This window comes from Vulpes vulpes, chromosome 8, assembly GCF_048418805.1.
Source record: "Vulpes vulpes isolate BD-2025 chromosome 8, VulVul3, whole genome shotgun sequence".
Classification (NCBI taxonomy): Eukaryota; Metazoa; Chordata; class Mammalia; order Carnivora; family Canidae; genus Vulpes; species Vulpes vulpes.
This window is the reverse complement of record NC_132787.1, coordinates 18364899-18384606: the sequence shown is the minus strand read 5'-3', so window position 1 is coordinate 18384606 and position 19708 is coordinate 18364899. Positions and strand designations below refer to the sequence as shown.

Here is a 19708-nt window from a genome sequence, read left to right as displayed (position 1 = left end):
AGAGGAAACATTTTTTTTTTCAACTGAAAATATTTAAAGCAGTCTACACCCACTGACCTTACTTGCTTACCCTGGTCAATCATAAAACCACTCTTTTTTCTTTTTTTCAAAAATATTTTATTTATTTATTTATGATAGCCACACAGAGAGAGAGAGAGAGAGAGGCAGAGACACAGGCAGGGGGAGAAGCAGGCTCCATGCACCGGGAGCCCGACGTGGGACTCGATCCCGGGTCTCCAGGATGGCGCCCTGGGCCAAAGTCAGGCGCCAAACCACTGCGCCACCCAGGGATCCCCCTCATAAAACCACTCTAATGTTAATTTCACTAATACTATCTTTCCAATGCTAAATGCCAGGTTCCATAGATGTGATTTATTATATATTCTTCAATATTCCTCATGTATCTGACTCTTAAGGATTTTTTCCTTCCTTGGCTTCATGAAATCACTCTATTGATCTTCTTGATACATCATCTATGGCCATCTCTTCTCAATTTCAGTCTTTTTTCTAAGATCCTATCCTTCAGCCTGAAAGATATTCTACAAGACGCTGTTTATAAACTTATTACTATTCATTTGTATATATAGGGCTTCCACATTTCTCTCTTTAAGTCTCTTTTCTGAATTCTAGAACTAAGATTGCTAGATAGATATATACATCTGGATCTCCCACAAGCTCATAAAACCCCACTTGTCTCAAATGGAGCCAAATGATTTCAACAATGAAGATGGTCTTGTTATGCTTCTCTGTATCATTTAGTGGTTCTACCATCCATTTGCCACTCACACAAGAGTCCAAAAATCATGTTGGAATTTTTCTCCTTCATATATTACCTTTGCCAGAATATATCTAATTAGGGAATAGATCTAGAATAAATTCTCACAATGACTTCTTTACTACACTCCCTGCATGGAAATTTACCCCTAATCTCTATCTTCCACATTACTACCAAGGTTTGAATCATGGCTCCACTTCTTAGCAGCTTTGCATCTTTGAGAAATGCTACTCAATCTCTCGTCCCTTAACTGTGAAAAGGAGAGCAATATATAAACCTCTTATGTTTGTAAGGAGGAATAAATGTCATAATGCATGAGAAATGTATAGCTGATACCTGGTACAGAGCAAGTAATCAATAAATATTAGCTAGCTATCCTAGCACTCTGGTACAGAAAATTGAATGCCCTGAATCCATCATGATCTAACAGTTGCCTTTTCATTCCCTCCAAAACTTGAACAATGTTGAATTATTTTCAGCTTTTTGTACATCAACCATTCTCTTCCACAGTAGGGTCTTTGCAGGTGATATTCCTTTTGTCTAAGTAAGGTTGCTTTGTTTTCTAGAATGACTAGAAAACTATTGGTCCTTCAAAACCCTGAAACATCCCAAAACAGTCTATCTCATTTCTGAATTACATTCTCTCATCTAAATTATCTACTTTCCATATAGGGTGTGTAGAGTCTTTTTTGATCATTTAGTGGATGTAGCTTCTTGGCATCACCTGAGGTTCTTGTGAAAGCACGATTCCTGGGTCCCATCAGGGTGGGGTGAAGGAATCTGAATTTTTTTTATTTTGCCATCAAGGTGATTCAAGCACCCTAATTTCAGGTACACATGGCTAAGTGATCTTCTGTATAACTATTTCACAAGCAAAAATCACTACTGTGCAAGTGCTTATATATACACATGAGAGCAAAAAGGTGAATCCAGCCTCGAAGCCCTGAAAGTTATTCTCACCATCACTTTTAAAATGAATTCTCAAAAAAATAAAATAAAAAAAATAAATAAATAAAATGAATTCTCATTCAGCATGTTACTAGGACTGAATATTGGAGTAGGATTCAAGATTCCACAGAGTTTAGCCATCAAAGTTTTAGGGAAGTTTGATTTACAGTTATACGTTTTTTTAAAAAATCAGAAAACAGAGGTAAAACATTATCTGTTTAATTTTTTTCCAACAATTCTAGTTTTCTTCAACTTTGGTTTGTAGGCACACTTTTCCATTTCATGAGGCAATTAAACTAGTTTCAAGATACTACGTATTGTAGTTTTATCGCACACAAGAACACCCTACAAAAAAAAAAAAAAAAAAAAAGAACACCCTACAGATAGGAAAAAGACATCTGAGCTTTAGTATGCATAGAAACTTCAATGATTAATACACGCAATGAGAAGAGGTGAGTTAAAGAAAATCCCAAACTTGGTGAAAGTGAAATCTGCTTCACCTAAAGCCTACCCAACACAGGTCCCATTCTGCTGGATGAGGGGATTATGCCTCCACTTACCTGCCTTGAATATCTAAACAAACATTCCCGACCAACCTATATTTCTGGTCTCTGACCCACACTAACACTTAGCTAAGGAACAAATAGTGGGTATTAAGGAAATGACTACACAAGTGGAAGGGATAATTTTTAGACTCAATAAATTGGTAGGCCAAAACTGAAAGTATATTTGAAGTTTTAGTTCCAAAAATTAACTTTTTGGTGGAGCATCTGCCTTTGGCTCAGGTTATGATCCCACAGTCCTGAGATTGAACCACACATAGGACTCCCCATGGGGAGCCTGCTTCTCCCTCTGCCTCTCTGTGCATCTCTCATGAATAAATAAATAAAATCTTTTTTAAAAACCAAAAAAACAAAAATTAACTTTTAAGATTTAAGCAGAAATTATAGCTTTGGTTTCTTCTTTTGGTTACTTTTCTTGGACATAAAAATATCAGCAATTGAAGAAATTAACACAGAAAGGTGTCAAAACAAAAGCTACCTTAAATAACTGCCCAAAACGTACTCAGTGTTACTGTGGGAAAAGTTCATCCTCCAAATATTCTGAAACATTCTTCAAATTTTGCATGTTTCTGTTAAAAACCTTACTGGCGAATCCATTATTGGCTCATGGGTTAAAGCTAAGGTTTTCTGACACATAAGTTTCCAGAATAAGAAATCCTTATTCCCCTTTGACTTTGTGGCACCAAAGGAGGCCAGTCTGTGTTGTAACTGCTCTCATGCTTTTCAGATGGAATGTTACCCACCTAACTCAGGCTCCTTTTCTGGATCACCGTAAATCATAAATACAGTTTTGGCTAAATTCAGTAATAAAACCTTCAAATTCCAACTGTACAAATTAGAAACATAACCAGAGAAGTAGTCAAGGAACAGAAGAGATAAACTTTTAAAGCTTCCCTCTGCACATGAACAGGCCCTTAGTTACCCCCTCGTATTCCACTGATAGAAGTGTAAGTAATTGCAGCCTCTTTGGAGAGCAATTTGGCAATGACCATGAGGTTTAAATGTACAAACCCTTTGACACAGAAAGTCCACCTCTGGGAATTACATACATCCACATGTGCCCCAAAACACTGACACAGGATTGTACTAGCACTGTCGGTATGGGCAAAGGCTGGAAATCCACTAAATGTCTGTAAATAGGGAATTGGCTTCAGAAGTTATGGAATATCACAATATAATTTTTATGCAGTTGTTAAAACAAGCTCTGTGGACTCATTTGGAAAGATCTTTGGGATATTTTTAAATAGAAAAAGCACTGTGAAGCCATATAAATATCTGCAAGTTCATAAGGGCTCAGCATTTCTCTCTAGGGATACTCGAGATACTTACTAGTGTTTGCCACCAGGAGGCAGGATGGGAGTTAGAAAAGAAGAGAGCATACTTTTTTTTTTTTTTTTTTTTTTTTTAAGATTTTATTTATTTACTCATGAGAGACACACAGAGAGAAGCAGAGACACAGGCAGAGGCAAAAGCAGGCTCCCTGCGGGGAACCTGATGCAGGACTTAAACCCAGGACCCTTGGATCATGCCCTGAGCCAAAAGCAGACCCTCAACCACTGAGCCACCCAGGTGCCCAGGGTGGTGGTGGGGGGTACTTTTCATTGCACTGTCTTAAACTGCTGAAATGTTTCCAACAACCCATGTAGATCCATATTTAGATTCACAAATACATGGCAAATAGAAGCTCCTGGTCATAGTGGCCGTTTCCTAGTCCAGATGCACTAACTCTGCCTAACCAACACAGCTAAGCTCTTGAGGAAGTGAAGAGCTCCCCTAGTTGCTTACCCGGATAATGTGTTTCTCTGGAGCACGAATGAACCAATGACACCTTACATTCGTGGGCTACAAGTCAGGATAATTGGCAGAGTGAATTGTCCCTCCTTCCACCAATATGGCCACACTCCCACAGCCTGAACCTGTGGAAGTGTCGGGGACTTCAAAGTGAATGGTTGGAGACATTCCCTCTTCCTTACCCCCATACGAATAAACATGTCAGAGAATTAAATATTTGAGATACCTGCTTCTGAGTTCTTCTGTACAGCAGTAAAGGCCAGCTCAAAGCTGCTGTCGCTGTTTTCTATCTTAGAAACAAATGTTAACTATGGCCTCATTGGTCTCTTCAGCAACGGTGAGGGCAATATGCCTCCACAGACCTTACCTTAAAAGGAAATGAAATAGAAATAGAATTAAAATGGCAGAAACTTCTATTTATTTTCCTAATATTATCTTCCAAGGACTCTGTTCTCAACACACCAAACTCTTTAGTGGTTACTTTCATTTTTCCACACTCTGTCAATGGTTTTGTATTCCATTTGCTTTCTCAAACTCAGTCTCACATGTCTGAATTCTACTCATCCTTTAGAGCCTGACTCAAAGTCCAGTTCTTAAAAACTTCCCAAATACCCACTGAACAAAGAACTTACCTTTTCTGAATCACCACATTTCCTATGCTAGGTCATTTCCTACTTTATGGTACATCTTTAGTTAATTCATTGAAGTGTAATTTCATTACAGCAGAGACTGTTTTTATTCTATTTTTTAAAGATTTTATTTATTTATTCATGAGTGATAGAGAGAGACAGAGACAGAGAGGCAGAGATACAGGCAGAGGGAGAAGCAGGCTCCATGCAGGGAGCCCAACATGGGATTCGATCCTGGGTCTCCAGGATCAGGCCCTGGGCTGAAGGCAGCGCTAAACTGTTGAGCCACCTGGGATGCCCTGTTTTTATATAGTTCTGAGACCAATGTCATTCAAAACTGTCATTGAACTTGAGAAAGGGATAGAGAAATCTCAGTCAGTATGCTGATCATCGGTTTCTCTCCCACCACCCACACTCACCCCATCAAGAAAGGGACAGTAGATAAGATGTCTTATGGGCACAAATTCGATTCAGGTCCCTTTGCACATCTTTGGTTGTTTAGGTACTCTAACATGACAAGTAACAATACATGTAGCATACGTATTAATAGGCACACCACTGCTTGATTGTAAAGATATATAGTCATGGTCCCATGACTAAGCTTCTAAATTTTATCAGGATAATTTTATCTTCTGGTACCATTATTTTCCACATACATAAGCTAGATAGGGGAAGGCAGAGAAAGTACAATAAATGGCACAATCAAGTGTGACAAATAAGATCTAGTATCTGGGCTTTAGCCCATAACTCACCAATAACAAAATTTTAAAGGCTATTAGAAGATAAAAGGCAATGGAAATCCTTAACGTGAGAATAATTTGTTTATGCTCAAATTGCCGCCATTTATCCAACAAACAGAGGAGTTAATTAGAGAATTGCCAGAAACCACCCTTTGACTTTCATTCAGTTATAAAGTGCTACAATTTTGATCTACAAATTGAAGAATCTAAGATTCATCTCTTCGTTCTAAGTTAATAGTCTTATGGAAAATTCATAATGTTCACCCAGAAGTTGAATTATGGATCATGAATTATGGATTGACCGTGCTGCATACGTTAATGCCAACCAGCCACATCCTCCAAGGTCAGCCTGGGTCATAGTCCCTGCGGTTGCAATGTCCTGTCTCTACCTCCCAGAAAGGTCAGCTGTAGACCTTTTACTAACATCTTTAGAAACATGTCTAAACATTCCGAAAGTAGTCTTACATGATTTAACACATAACTCTGCCTTTATTTTCCTACATAAATTCATGTTATTAAAGAAAAGAAACCCCAGCAGGCCATAAATCCTCAGCATCTTCCCTGTCTCACATTCATCCAAGTGCAAAGCAATCTGGCCTGGAGTCTAACCTGTCAGAACAAACTTCTAGAACTTGACAGTCTCTATCAACCACCTTAGACCTCTTAACAGTCTCACCGCCCTCTAAATAATAATGTTCAGGACTGCAGGAGTTACCCAATGTTTTAATGCCCAGTTTTTAAAAACCAAATGCAATATCACTTACTAAATATCTCCTTTCACCAGAAACTCCCTGCTTTGCTTTCTTAAGTCCATTATCTTGAACATCGCTGTAAAAAGAGGCTGCCTAAAATATTATTTAAAAATCACTCTTAAAACACTTCAATTCAGAGAGCAATAAGCTGTATAAAATATTATAAAGCTCACTTTTTTTTTAAGACACTTCAATTGAAAAAGCACTCCACACTTATCATCTTTCTTGAGATGTGTTATCCCCTCTGAAGTGGGCAGGGAGAAATTACTCCCTCCTACGCCAAATAAGAAAACTGTCATGCTATTAAAAGACTCATCACACCTCACACATAATGAGAAATATACTTTGGACTTTATGGCCCCAAAGGTAAACCTTCTCCTGTTCAACAAATTTGCTACCTCAAAATCTCTGTCTCAGATAGAAAACAGATTTCAAATCACCTGATTTATTGTTGGTGACTGCTGTGTTAAAAAGGATTCTGAAGTCTAGTCAAGCTAAGTGAGAAAGGGGTACCAAAATTAAGCACTGATTTACCTAATCAAATATTTATTGAGCATTATTGCATGCCAGGAACTGTTCTAGTCCCTAAGAAATGCAATGTCTCCCATGGGCCTGGAAGGAGGGACACCACTGAGTGTCCTGCATCTGCCATGTCTAAGAATCTAGCTACCTCCTAGCAGAATAAAGATAGGCCTGGAGAAACTGTATGACTTCTTCCTTCTTCACATCATCCGTTTCTACCTTACCATTAATTAATTCCATCTGGAATTAATCCTTCTACCATTCTCAAGGCTCCTTAGCATAATGGAGAAATCACTAAGTATGCAAGTTGACTCCATATCTTATTACACTTCTAAAGCACATTTCCCCCCCACATTTGAAGGTTCTAAAATCAGAAGGGTCTTACTTACAATTACTTTTAATTACAATTAATTACAATTACTTACGATTCTGTTAGACTTAGATGGAAACGATTCTTCCATAAAAGAATTATCTTGGGCCAGTCACCTAGGAGCACTATCAACTGTTGCTACTTAATTTTTCTGCCTGGGGTGTTTCAAACTATACTGGTGGTGGAAATTTTAGATTATAGATCTGCATAAGTATTAGCTTATGATTCAAATTCTCAGAATTTTTACCCCTTCCTCCCTACACCCAATGTCAAGGTTGAGGCATGTGACTTTCCAAGTGAGTGGGCCTGTGCCTTATTTAGCTTTACACTGAAGGTATAGCCCTTGGTGTCTTATCTTTATATGGCAATCTCCCAATCTTGGGTTTTTTTTAATTCATTTACAGATACATAAAATAATAATGAATTTTACAACTTTATTTTAGTCCTTACATGCTATTATAAATCTTAACTATTTAATCTCGACCTCCTCCTCTAAACTTGAAGCAACTAAAACCTTATAAGTAATAGAAAGACATTTAGTATAAATTTATTTGACTTTTCTATAGGTAACCTGAAATTTTTTTGTTGCTTTTCCAGGAAAGTAATTATTCATTTTCAAAGCTAAACCTTCTAAAAAAAATAAAAATAAATTAATTAATTAAAAAATAAAATAATAAAATAAAAATTAAAAAAAAGCTAAACCTTCTTTATTTGTTGTGTTCTGATGAAACTTCCTTCATGTTTTTACGCATTTCTCTTGACTCACATCCCTTACTCTCTCTTCCCCTCATAAGCACAGTCCTAACTCATCCCCCACCAAACAAAATTTAAAAACCCTGCTTCTCTTGAACCCTGTCCTACTACCCAGGTCCCATTTTCATCTTTCCCTTCACTGTTAACTCATTGAAAACAATAGCAGCATCATCCCTCCAACAGGTCAAATACTCTCACATTAATCATAAGTCTCTCTCTCTCTTAAGATCCACATTTTCAATTTACTATCAAATCCTGTGGTTTCACCACACTTCACCATGATTGCAAACATGGTCACTTGGACTATTGCAGTAACTGGTCTTTCAGCTCTTGGGTCTTTCCCATCTGATGTCTATTTTCTTTTCTGATTTTATTTATTTATTCATGAGAGAGAGAGAGAGAGAGGGAGAGAGAGAGAGAGAGGCAGAGACATGGGCAGAGGGAGATCAGGCTCGTTATAGGGAGCCTGATGTGGAACTTGATCCCAGGACCCCAGATCATGACCTGAATCAAAGGCAACCACTGATCCACCCATGCGCTTCTAATGTCTATTTCCATTACGACACCCAAAGTGATCCTTTTTAAATGTGTTAGATCATGTTCTTTGTCTGCTCAACATCCTCTGCTAGCTACACATCTTACAGTAAAATCCAACATTCCTCTTAGGTCCTGTAAGTCTGATCATACTAACCATGACCGCCCCCTCCCCGCAGCCCCACCACTCAGCTCTAGCACTCTGATCAACCTGTTCCCCAAATATACCAAAAGTTTTCCTCTCTCACACGTGACATCCCTTCTGCAAAGAATGTTTCTTCCCAAGATGACCCATAGGATTCCCTCCCTCATCTTATTCAAGTGTTTGTTCAAATATCATCTTTCTAGTGAGGTTTTCCCTGACCATCTTCTCTAATATTGCGCCACCATCCGTCTTTCTTGTGTTTTTCTGCATAGCACTTACCATTTCCTACTATTGTTTATAAAATTATTTGTATTATCCCCACTCTCCACTTTCCATCTTGCACCACAAAGGAATCATTTCAACTGTTTCATTCATTGCTATGTTTCTAGCACGTACAACAGTGCCTGACACATCTTAAAGTTTTGATAAAAATGTTTTGACTACTTGGTGAAGGAAAGATACCAAGTCTTCAACAATCACTTAGTCAATTATGAACATAGCTCCTGATCCTGCAATTCTACTGAATTAGCTACTAAATTTTGAACTGCCATATCCAAAGGCATTTTATCTGACCTCATTTTGACAATGTAATATCTAACACTTATGATACGCCCTTTTGCCTTGAAAGGCTATCTTGCAGAAATCTCTTCGATACTTCATTGTCTAAGTTGAATGGCAGGTTCTCTGTGATTGAGGATAAACTGGCTGTCATCTGCATGTCCCTTAACCCAATGCATCAAAGCTTTCTAGAACTTCACCCATAGCCACCCATGCTCTTCTCAAATACCTACTTATAAAGGAAATTCATTACTTCTGAGCAAGGCCATCTCTTAAGTTAGAAACTACTTTATTTTGATTGAAATCTGCTTCCTCCTAATATCTACCCTTATTCTCAGCTCTGCACTTCATTAGAACAAGTCCAATTCTGCCTCTATAGTGGCTCCTCAGGTAGGTTCCTTCCTCCTCTCAAGTCTTTGGATCAAAACTCCTGGTTACTTCTATCCTACCTCCCAAGATATTGTTTCAAATTTCTTTCCATGTTAGCTACTGTCCTTCAGATAGTTTCCAGCTTATCGATGTCCCACTCTAAAGATTATACCTGGAGAACCTTCCCACTCCCGCTACCCAGAACTCTAATAAAACAGAACTCTCACTCTTGTTCTAGATGCTATTTTTCTAAAAGTTTAATCAAATATGGCAAACACCTTATTGGTATTATATTACTACTAGGTTGATACACAGAAAGTCAACTTAGACTTTTAAGCCATTTAAATATGGGCTTCAATTAAGCCCCATTCCCCCTCTATACTTACAACAAACATTTACAGTCATTACACATTCATTTTATAAATTATAATCTTGCCACCATTTTAGCTTCCCATTGCTTATGGCAAAAAACTAAGCTGCTTCTCATGGAATTTAAGGTGTTCTACAATTAAGACCTAACCAGAAGTTTTATCTTCATTGTCCGCTGCTACACCACTTCTTATTTATGCTAATATTGCTCTCCAGCAGGTCTGTGACACACACTCTCTGAGCAACCATAATATTCTCTACCTTCCTTAGAGTGCTTACATGTAATTCCTCCTGCCTGGATGATCTTTTTTGCAATATCTTAGATACTAGAGCTACAAAAGACTTTATGAGCTTCAAAATTGTAACTATCCTTCAATGCCTGGGTCAATACTACCCCCTTCACTAACACATTTCCTATTCTCAATCTCTTGCAGCCATACAATAAATACACTGCACAAACGACTGTAACAGGAATTAGTCTATTTCCCATAAAATCACCCTATACCTGAGCAATGTGGATTATAAAGCTTATTTGATCTTGTTTTATAGTATGGTTCTTTTTGTCCAGTTCTTTCTTCTTTCCAGATAATAACTCATAGAACTGTGATCTACCTTTGCATACCTTTCAATGCTCGTACGAGGTTTAAAATTAATTTACGACACTTGAGGAAGTGAAATACTTGCAAAATTTATTTCTAAAGCTTAAAGAGATCTTTAGCCATAGAGAGTACAAGTTATGTAGAAAAAATTTAAAAACACTGAAGCTTATAGATCATGAGCTATTGTCTACTTTCTAGGCAACACTTAACAAAATATTACCATTATTACAGAAATAAGTAGGAAAGGATTAATCACTAAATTCCCATAACAATCTCACTACCAGATGCTGTTAATGATGGATATTTGAATACATCAATTCAGGTAAGCTCCAGTCTTAATACTTCATGTGTTGACGATCTGTATTAGGGGGTATCAGAAATACCAGTCAGCAAATACTTGCTAACCAGAAAATATCAGATGAAATATATAGACTTTTATGTCAATCAGCTTGAGAAATAGATACTAGATAAAATTGCCAAAATATAACCCCTTAAATGGCTTGATTTTGGGGGGATCCCAAGAATCATTCCTACCTTGGATACATACCAATTACGAGAACAGCTGCCTTCTTTGGAATGGGGATAATGAATTTTCCCATTTTCTCCAAATAACACTGTTCCTTGAGATTCACAAGCTCTCAAAATGTAGAAAAAAGCTGATTATTTACCTCAGCTATGAACAGAATTTCAAGACATATGGTACAGTTAGCTTGAAGCTATGTAATTTATATTTATGGGAATGCATGTTTTTAGATGCTATGACCTCAGACTTTGCTGAGAAAATTTTTAAATCATAATGTTCTTTTCTTTATCCGAGTTCTTCAGATTTAACATTTCTTTATCCAGTTTTTTGAAATCATGAGTCACACTGAGTCTTCAAATTTATAGTATATGGAACTAATATGGCTTTTCCCTCCATCTCTCACTGGGATACCCTGGGTTATAATAAAATACCTTTGTATAAAAACACTAAAGTAAAAAGACACAAATTTTAGCAATGACATGGCAAGTCTCTATCATGCACTCAGAAATTTCAGATTCCAGTGTTACATTTTAATTGTTGGAAGCAAGGAAAAAATAGGCAACTATGGGATGAGAAGCTTAGATGATGTTTAGGAAGCATTATTTAAATAAACCATCCCATTCTGCTATTCACTTGACTGTAGAATTAATTGTGACTGGCTGATTTCACTGCCCCTTTGAAAATACTGTTATCATTAACCTTTGTTCAGGGCTTGTTAATCTTTTTAACCTTCTCTTCCAGGTGATGAAAACTGAATAGAATTGCTACCAGGAGAGAATTTCCCTGTGCAGTAATGACAATGAACAGGACACTTTCACTCTAAAGCCTAAATGAGAGGGAGTAGAGAGCCTGCTCTAGCCAGAGGTAGCTCTGGTGGTCAGTTGGACCAGTGACAGTGGTGCTTCTCAAATCATCGGTGAGGTCGCTGCTCTTAGACTACAATGAGGGAGGGCTGGTGGGATGGAGAGAACACTATGTTCTGATGCTCTGGGCCCTGACCTTGAAGAAATTGGTTCTTGTACCAAACTGCTTGTTCTTGTAAGTCACGTAACTTCACAACTCTCTACTCTGCAGTGGCTGCCCCCTTGCTTGGCAAACCTTCTGGTCCCTCGGAACTGAGCCCCTCAGATCTCTCCTAGTTGCTCTGACAACTCTCAGGGCACAACCGCACTTCACCTTTTGTCACAATGGTCAATTTACTCCTTTGTCTTTCCAACTAGTAGGAAAGTTCCTTGAGGATGGGTTTGGCATCTCTAGACTCACATTTGTTTTCCTAATCTAGATTTTTAGATTTTTAGTGCTGCAAAACAAAAATAACTCTCCAAAGCCTCTCTTGTTTTTCCCACTGTTGCCAAATAAAATTACCAAAGGTGTATGAGAGAAATGGGAGAGGAGTAATTTATTTTAAGTGCTCTAAACTAGCATAGAAGAAAAAGATATGTCAACTGGATCAATGAAGAAAGAATCCTTTCTCAAGGTTATTTTTTAAACCTTACAAATACAAAAAAATGATCCATATTTCATGAAAATCTACACGAACATAAACTTGAAGCTTTAGGTTATGTCCAAGTTGAGTTCAAGTTAAGTTGAAAGATATTGGGGCACCTGGGTAGCTCAGTGGTTGAGCATCTGTCTGCCTTCAGTTCAGGGTGTGATCCCAGAGTCCTGGGATCCACTTCCACATTGGGCTCCCCACAGGGAGCCTGCTTCTCCCTCTGCCTATGTCTCTACCTCTCTCTCTTAATCTCTCATGAATAAATAAATAAAATCAGGATAGATAGATAGATGGAAATAAAGATATCGGTTCACATGATTTTAGGGATTTAAGTTCATATACATTGGATTAGGAATTGAAAACCAGACACATTCGTGCTTTTAGAGCTTAGTTCTGTTATATCTGCAACATATCAGAGTAACTACCCTTGTAATAAACATGATCAATTTTTGATTTAGAATGAAAGGAGGAAGAATGAGTTGGCAGAAATTACACCTACCTGTGCATATGTTCTGAGTGATAAAATCCATCAACTCAAACACCTTGGAGAAAATGCCCAGAGATGCCCTTCTATGGTTTTTTCTTAAAGAAGTCCAATCTCTAGTCCAACCAGCTCTCCAGGAACTTATCCCAGCAAGGACCCAGATTCCACTGTCTCTTCTACAAACAAATGGACCTCCAGTCTCCCTTTTATAGAACAGAAGAAGAAAAGAACTTGAAAATATTCACAAATTTAAAATGTTTTAGCAGGCAGGCCCACACACAACAGCACTCATCTCAAAGAGAGAAGTAGTAGAGGTATACATGCCCACTGGTTACTGTCTATATATATATTTTGTCCATCTTTTTGTCTCTTCACATTAGTTTCGAGGTATAGTCTTTTTGCCCAGATGTAACCTCCTTCTAATTATTGCCTGCAATCTTGTCAAGCTAACAATGTCTCTCTTGCCCCTACTTACTTGGGGGAACAACCATGTACATTCCAAACCAGTGGAAGGAATAGGAGGAATTTACAGATACAGACTTCTACTATAGTTTGCCATCTATAATCGCTATAAGAGACTGGGTCATATCTAAGCCTATAGCACCAGTGAATAGAGTCCCAAAGTTCATGAAAGTTCTATTCTCAGACTCTGAGAATAGAAAGGAAGCCTAATTTTGTCCCAGAGGCTATATGTAAAGGACTGTTGGCTCTCAGACTAGAGGATAAAGAACCCATAATTTTAATCCTTTCTTTAAAACTCCTTCACAATAGGGATGCCTCAGGGTGGCTCAGTGGTTGAGTGTCTGCCTTTAGCTCAGGGTGTAATCTCGGGTCCTAGGATCAAGTCCCTCATCAGGCTCCCTGAATGAAGCCTGCCTCTTCTCCCTCTGCCTGTGTCTCTGCCTCTCTCTCTCTCTCTCATGAATAAATAAATAAAATCTTTAAAAAAATCAATTTAAAAATCCTTCATAATAATGTGTTTTTTTTTGAGAAAATGTGTCTTTTTTGAGAAAATGTGTCAATTCTGTGTCAGACTAAACCCTCTTCAAAAAGGCATAGAATTGAGTCCTTAATCCAAAAAATGATTATTTCTCAAGGATGCAGATAAGATAAAGCATCCTTAATCTACCTGTGTTCCAATTTAGAAAGTGGCATCACTAAACATTTCTATCTCCTCCCTTTGAAACTCTTTCTGGTGCCTGTCCTGTTATCACCACCCCTTTCTCCCTCCATCCCTAGAACAGAAGTCAAAACTTCTTCCAACAGATAATTTTAGGGAGCTTCCTATAGTAGTTTCAAGCTATTTGTTGGGGAAGAATAAAGACTCCTTGCTCCTCCAGTTTAAAAAAGAAAATGTCTTTCCAAGAATATTATCTTCTCCATCTAAAACTTAAAACTCCTGCTTTTCCCAAATTGGTCTCTCTTTCCACTCTCTATCTTGTGAGGATCAGTCTTCTTTGTAAGTTGCTGTGTCAGCCTTGGGAGGTCATTCACATGTTTTACCCAACAATTACTATAGCTATGCCATCTTTGGTCAAATTCTGTGTGAGCATTGTGTTCTGCATTAAAGGCTTTAAAAAAAATCACACACACAAAAAAACAAAAGGAATGAAAGTGGAATGAAAACTTATAGGATGTTTGAATATTCTGATGCTATGGAGACAGACTGATCAGTTAGTCAACAGTTAGTCAACTGTTAGTCAACAGTCAACAGTTGTCACTGAAACAAATCAGTAAGAACACTACAAGTATAAAACTACTTCAAATATGATTAATCACAACATGGAAGTCACTTTTTAAGGTGTGAATTATATTCTTTCCTAAAATCAGATATATGACATTTTGTAAAAAAAATTGGTAGATTTCTAAAGGTAACATAGGCAACTGTATCTTTTCTGATCATATACTTGAAGTTTCCCTAAGAGGGAAAACTTTAGTCAATAAAGTAGTATTTTATGAAATTCTTTATTGTAAAAAAATCACAATATTAAAGACAAGCAAGCTTATGATTATTACTATTTACTGAATATCCCTTTACTGTATTCTTCTTCTTCTGTCATAGTTACCATTGTTTTTCTTTTTCTGACACACCTAACCAAAATGGGCTGCAGGAGAAGTTTTATGTAGAGCCTTAAGTATAGTCATTTTTATGGGGAAGACAACCAGAAATTCTCACTGGATCATAACTCAGGGGGAGAAAACAAAACCAAAATAGGGTAAATGTATTACTCGTGGCCAATAAAATTCCTGCTTTTCTTTCTTTCTTTTTTTTTTTTTTAATTCCTGCTTTTCATGGGCAAAGAAATCTAGAAGAGCTATTATTATATCCTTTTGATGCCTCTTACTCTCTGAGATCTTGCACCATCCACTGGTCATGCAAAGAATCCCTGCTTCAAATTTATCATCTCTCTGGGGAAGACAGATTGGCTGAAGAGCAGTTCCTGGAAAAACAACAATAACAGAAAATTATAAGGTTCATAGACAGACAAGTTGAATATATTTGGAAAAATAACATCCAGTTGATTTCATAGCTTTTATGCTTTCTCCCTAAGTGTAATATTGACATAGATTTTTAAAGTTTCCCCTTTCATAAAAAAACTATTTCATATTCATGCAAATTTAGAAAAATGCAGATAAAGTAAAACAAGGAAGAACATGCTCCAGTGTTATACACACCACCACGATCCTCCAAAACTACTAACATTTTCAGGTAGACCCTTGTTCTTAAAGGATAGTTTTCTCTAAGAGTAATTGAGTCCTACTATGTGGCAAGCACTCTTCTAGACCTCAGTGAATTAACAGAAAGATAAATCCCTTACATACAAAAGTGTGTGTTGGGGAAGCAAGAAAGCAAACAATAAATAAAATAACTTCATTGGTTGTTAGATAACTGCTCTGGAAAAATCAGAGTAGGGTAAAGAAGATTCAAAGTCTGAGGATTAGGGAGGATGGCATGGGAAATGTAATTTTACATATGATAGTCATGGCAAGAGTCATTGAGCAGATGAAATTTGAATAAAGCCTTAAAGAGCTGAGGGAAGGAAGAAAAAAAGAAAGAAAGAAAAAAGCTGAGGGAAGGAAGGAACCATGCAGTTATCTGAGCAGAAATCATTTGAAGAAGAGAATGGAAAGTCCCAGTAATGGCATCATGTTATACATGCTTGAGGAATAGTTGGCCACAATGGCTGGAAAAATTAAGGAAAAAAATAGTGAAAAAAACAGTACACACAATAGATTAGATGTAGAGCTAGGAGGACAGACAGAGGATTGAGAATTTACCTTTGAATTTAGCAACATGGGAGTGAGTGAGATCAAAGCAAATTTGGTGGAGTGATGGGGGTAAAAGTCTGATTGACCTGGATGTCTAGCAGATATCTTGAACCTAATACATGCAACTATGAGAATTGAGGAGAGGATATTAACCTGTTTACCATAAATGAAGCTTCATAGCTTTTCTATAAAGGAGAATAGAAAAATGGGGCAATAGTTTCTTTTGGTCACAGGTTATGGGAATTCCAGCATAAAACCTAAACGAGGGCATCTGCATTTGGCTCAGGTCGTGATTCCAGGGTCCTGGAATTGAGTCCCACATCAGGCTCCCCACAGGGAGTCTGCTTCTCCCTCTGCCTATGTCTCTGCCTCTCTGTGTGTCTCTCTCTCATGAATAAATAAAATCTTGAAAAACTTGAATGAGGGCTTGCTTATGATTACAGATTTTTCTGAGAACCTTCCAATCAGAGACAAGATTCAAGCAGGTAAGTTTCCTGATTCCCTCACTTTATGTGGCATTTCCCCCCTCTATCTTTCAAAGCATCACTTGTTGGGAAGTCAGGGGTTACAAGGCAGGCTCCAATCAGACTCTCTCATCCTCCATCCCTCCTCCCATGAAGGGTCCTTGCAGGACCAGTTACAGCTCTAGGTTAACAATTTGATGTCTCAAAGGCAGTGGCATATTTCAGTATCTGGCCAACTCTTCTAGATTTGTGCTCTTTCATTGTTTTGGGCCACTCAACACTTTTATTTTTTGCATTTTTATTTTTTAAAAAAGATTTTATTTATTTATTCATGAGAGACACAGAGAGAGATAGGTAGAGAAAGGCAGAGGGAGAAGCAGGCTCCCCGAGGGGAGCCCAATGCAGGACTCAATCCCAGGACTCTGGGATCATGCCCTGAGCCAAATGCAGATGCTCAACCACTGAGCCACCCAGTTGCCCTATTTTTCACATTTTTAAAAAATAGAATTTTAATATTTTTATTAAAAATGCTTAGAATACCTGTGCTGAGAATGTGTCAGATATCTAGTCCACAATAATGACAGAAAGAAGTTTCTGAGAACATTTTCAAATGCCCCAAACTCCCCCGTGAGAGCTGAGCGTAAGTCTAGAATCTAGCCCAGCTAAAAGAAAGGAGCACTTAAAAGGAGCACTTAAGTCAGGTATACATGACTTGTGTCTGGGACTGATAGCCTGCACAGTGCTTTTTATAGGCTATCAACAAACTTTTAAAAAGGAACAAAGCTTAGTTATTTTAGATATATGCACAAAAATTAAAGTGAACTGGTACAGAGTTAGTAAAACAGTTTTCTCCTACGTTTTTTCATATGCTAACTCCCCCTACTTACCAAACTCAACTTTGTGTTTGAGATACAGCAGTGCAATAGCAGAACTCATATATCCAAGTCTGCTGTACTCAGGATGGATAATAATTTTTGAGACAGGATTCTTTTGTTCCTGTTCCGCCTTCTGAGAGAGGTTGTCCTGCCCAGCAGTCACAGTCAGACTCTTAATTTGCTTCCTAAAACCAAAGAAAAATGTTGCAATTAAGTATAACTGTTTCCCCCAGGAAAGACTGTCTTGGTTTCACGTAATTAAATGAAAAGTGATTAGTGTAACTTAAAGCATTTCTAAGTCTTAAAAGGAGATGCACCTTTATTGAGGATTAATACCAACTGTCATAATTGCCTATAAATTATAGGGATCTGTAAAAAATCATGGGTTTCCATCAGTGTTTACATTCTGTGATCCCTTCCCCTGCCATCAATTCTCTTTCTGCATAAAATATTTAAGTGTGGTCTGTTTTTTTTTTCTTTTTTACCAGCTTATATGCTCTTTCATTTTTAACAAAATATAAAAGATGTCTCTAGAACTGTCCTTATTATTAGTACTCTCTCTCAATCTAGCTAAGTATCTGTTATTTCTATAAAAAATAGTAAAATATACCAAATATACTAATAGATATACTAAAAGTGGTATATCTATTTTTTCCCTTCTAATGACTGAAACTCAGATTATTAAAACTTTGGAACATCCATTTAACATTTGATGTCAGTATGTTATTAGAACAAGTAACCATCACCTCCACCTTACCACTAACTCCACAAATTATAGAAGATCTATGGGATCTTTGGGGTCTCTAGTTAGTCGAGTAGGAAGTACAGGGAATCTTGAGCTGGATACAAGTTTCTGGGGATCAGGAAGGCCAGTGAATGGGTGGACCAAGTGGAAAAAATCAGAAAGGGGCTGAGATTGACCCTCCCATGGTATTTAGAGCTTCAAATCTCCCCGTCTTAGCTGCTATGAATTAAGGTTTGATAAGCAATGGAAATCCACAACTTACTGGTTGAGACCAACCAGGCAGCCTGCTGCTGTAACAACCAGATCATCTTGGATCAAGCTTCCTCCACAGAAGAGGTCCTCACCTAATTTTAGGGAGACCTGCCCAAGAAGAAAAGTACAAACAACTAATATATACATCTCCCCATAGATCCCATCGCCTTCAGAAACATGTGAAATCAATTCTCCTTGTACAACCGTCTTAAGTTACCAATAAAATTGGTTAGGAAGATACTTCCTATGAAGTAAGCTTTTTGGCGGAGAGGTTGAGTTGGGGGTCAAGAGAAAAGTTACACGTTCCTCTGGAGTTGTGAGAGCTGAAGCAAGAGAAAACGTCACCATTTCTCATTAAGAAATCAAGGCTTTCCTTACACTGACCTGCCACGGATGTTCACCGACTGTTGAATTTCTCCGACTGATCGTGCCCGGGATGAACCTGGTTTCCCAGTGCACATCAACCGCAGGGACCCCACACTTCAGTCCTGTGTGGCAGAGAGGGCACGTACGTGTGTTGTGCACGCAGGCACCCAGGCCACAATGGCAAGGACTCACTTTATCAAGATCGCACCTTCAGATTTGCCTGGCCCGGCCGGGATGGTCTGATACCACACTCAGCAGCAGGCCATCCTTGCCCTTGAGACTCTCCCATGACCAAGCCATTGTTTGACCGAACTTGTACTTGGTTCAAGACCCCCTCGCCCCTTTACAGCCTAGGCTGCCCTAGTAAGACACCCTCCTCACTGGGAGGGGGTGACCAGGGGAGGGGGGAAGGAAGGGGAGCCAATTCTTGTGCACCCACCACCACCACCACCACCACCCCCACCCACTCCCCACCCCACCCTGGGATCCATTCTAGTCTTACTCTGGGGGCGGGGGGTGGAGGCGCTGAGCAGTACATAATTTAGGGTGTATTAAAGATACTGGAGAACAACACAGGCTATTCCAGAAAAGAGAGATCGGGCTTTAAATCCCTTCTAATGGGCTGTTTTTCCATTAGCCCAAGGGCGTACAACCTTGACCTCCAGAAGCCCCCGGGCCAGCGCGCCCTTGGCCCCGCGGGGCAGACCCTCTGGCTCCAGCCGCAGCAGCGCTGCACCTGCCCCGGGTTGCCCCGCCTTCGGGCCGCCAGGTGAAGCCCCTCACAGGTGCGCGGGTCCCGGAGCAGGGTGGTCAGTGG

The 19708-nt window shown here is 38.6% G+C and overlaps 1 protein-coding gene across 1 annotated transcript in view; it reads right to left on the bottom strand.

Moving 5' to 3' along the window:
- OVCH1 (ovochymase 1) overlaps positions 1-19191 on the bottom strand; it is a 48985-nt gene extending 29794 nt beyond the window's left edge. The window contains 16 exon segments of the mRNA XM_072718792.1: positions 1816-1863; positions 3033-3080; positions 3209-3416; positions 4072-4202; positions 4304-4444; positions 5236-5297; positions 5299-5367; positions 10965-11052; positions 12935-13122; positions 14423-14490; positions 14550-14572; positions 15265-15360; positions 17541-17713; positions 18536-18633; positions 18910-18967; positions 19112-19191. Coding sequence (XP_072574893.1) covers positions 1816-1863; positions 3033-3080; positions 3209-3416; positions 4072-4202; positions 4304-4444; positions 5236-5297; positions 5299-5367; positions 10965-11052; positions 12935-13122; positions 14423-14490; positions 14550-14572; positions 15265-15360; positions 17541-17713; positions 18536-18633; positions 18910-18967; positions 19112-19191 — 1579 coding nt within the window.
- Between the last annotated feature and the right edge of the window lie 517 nt (positions 19192-19708).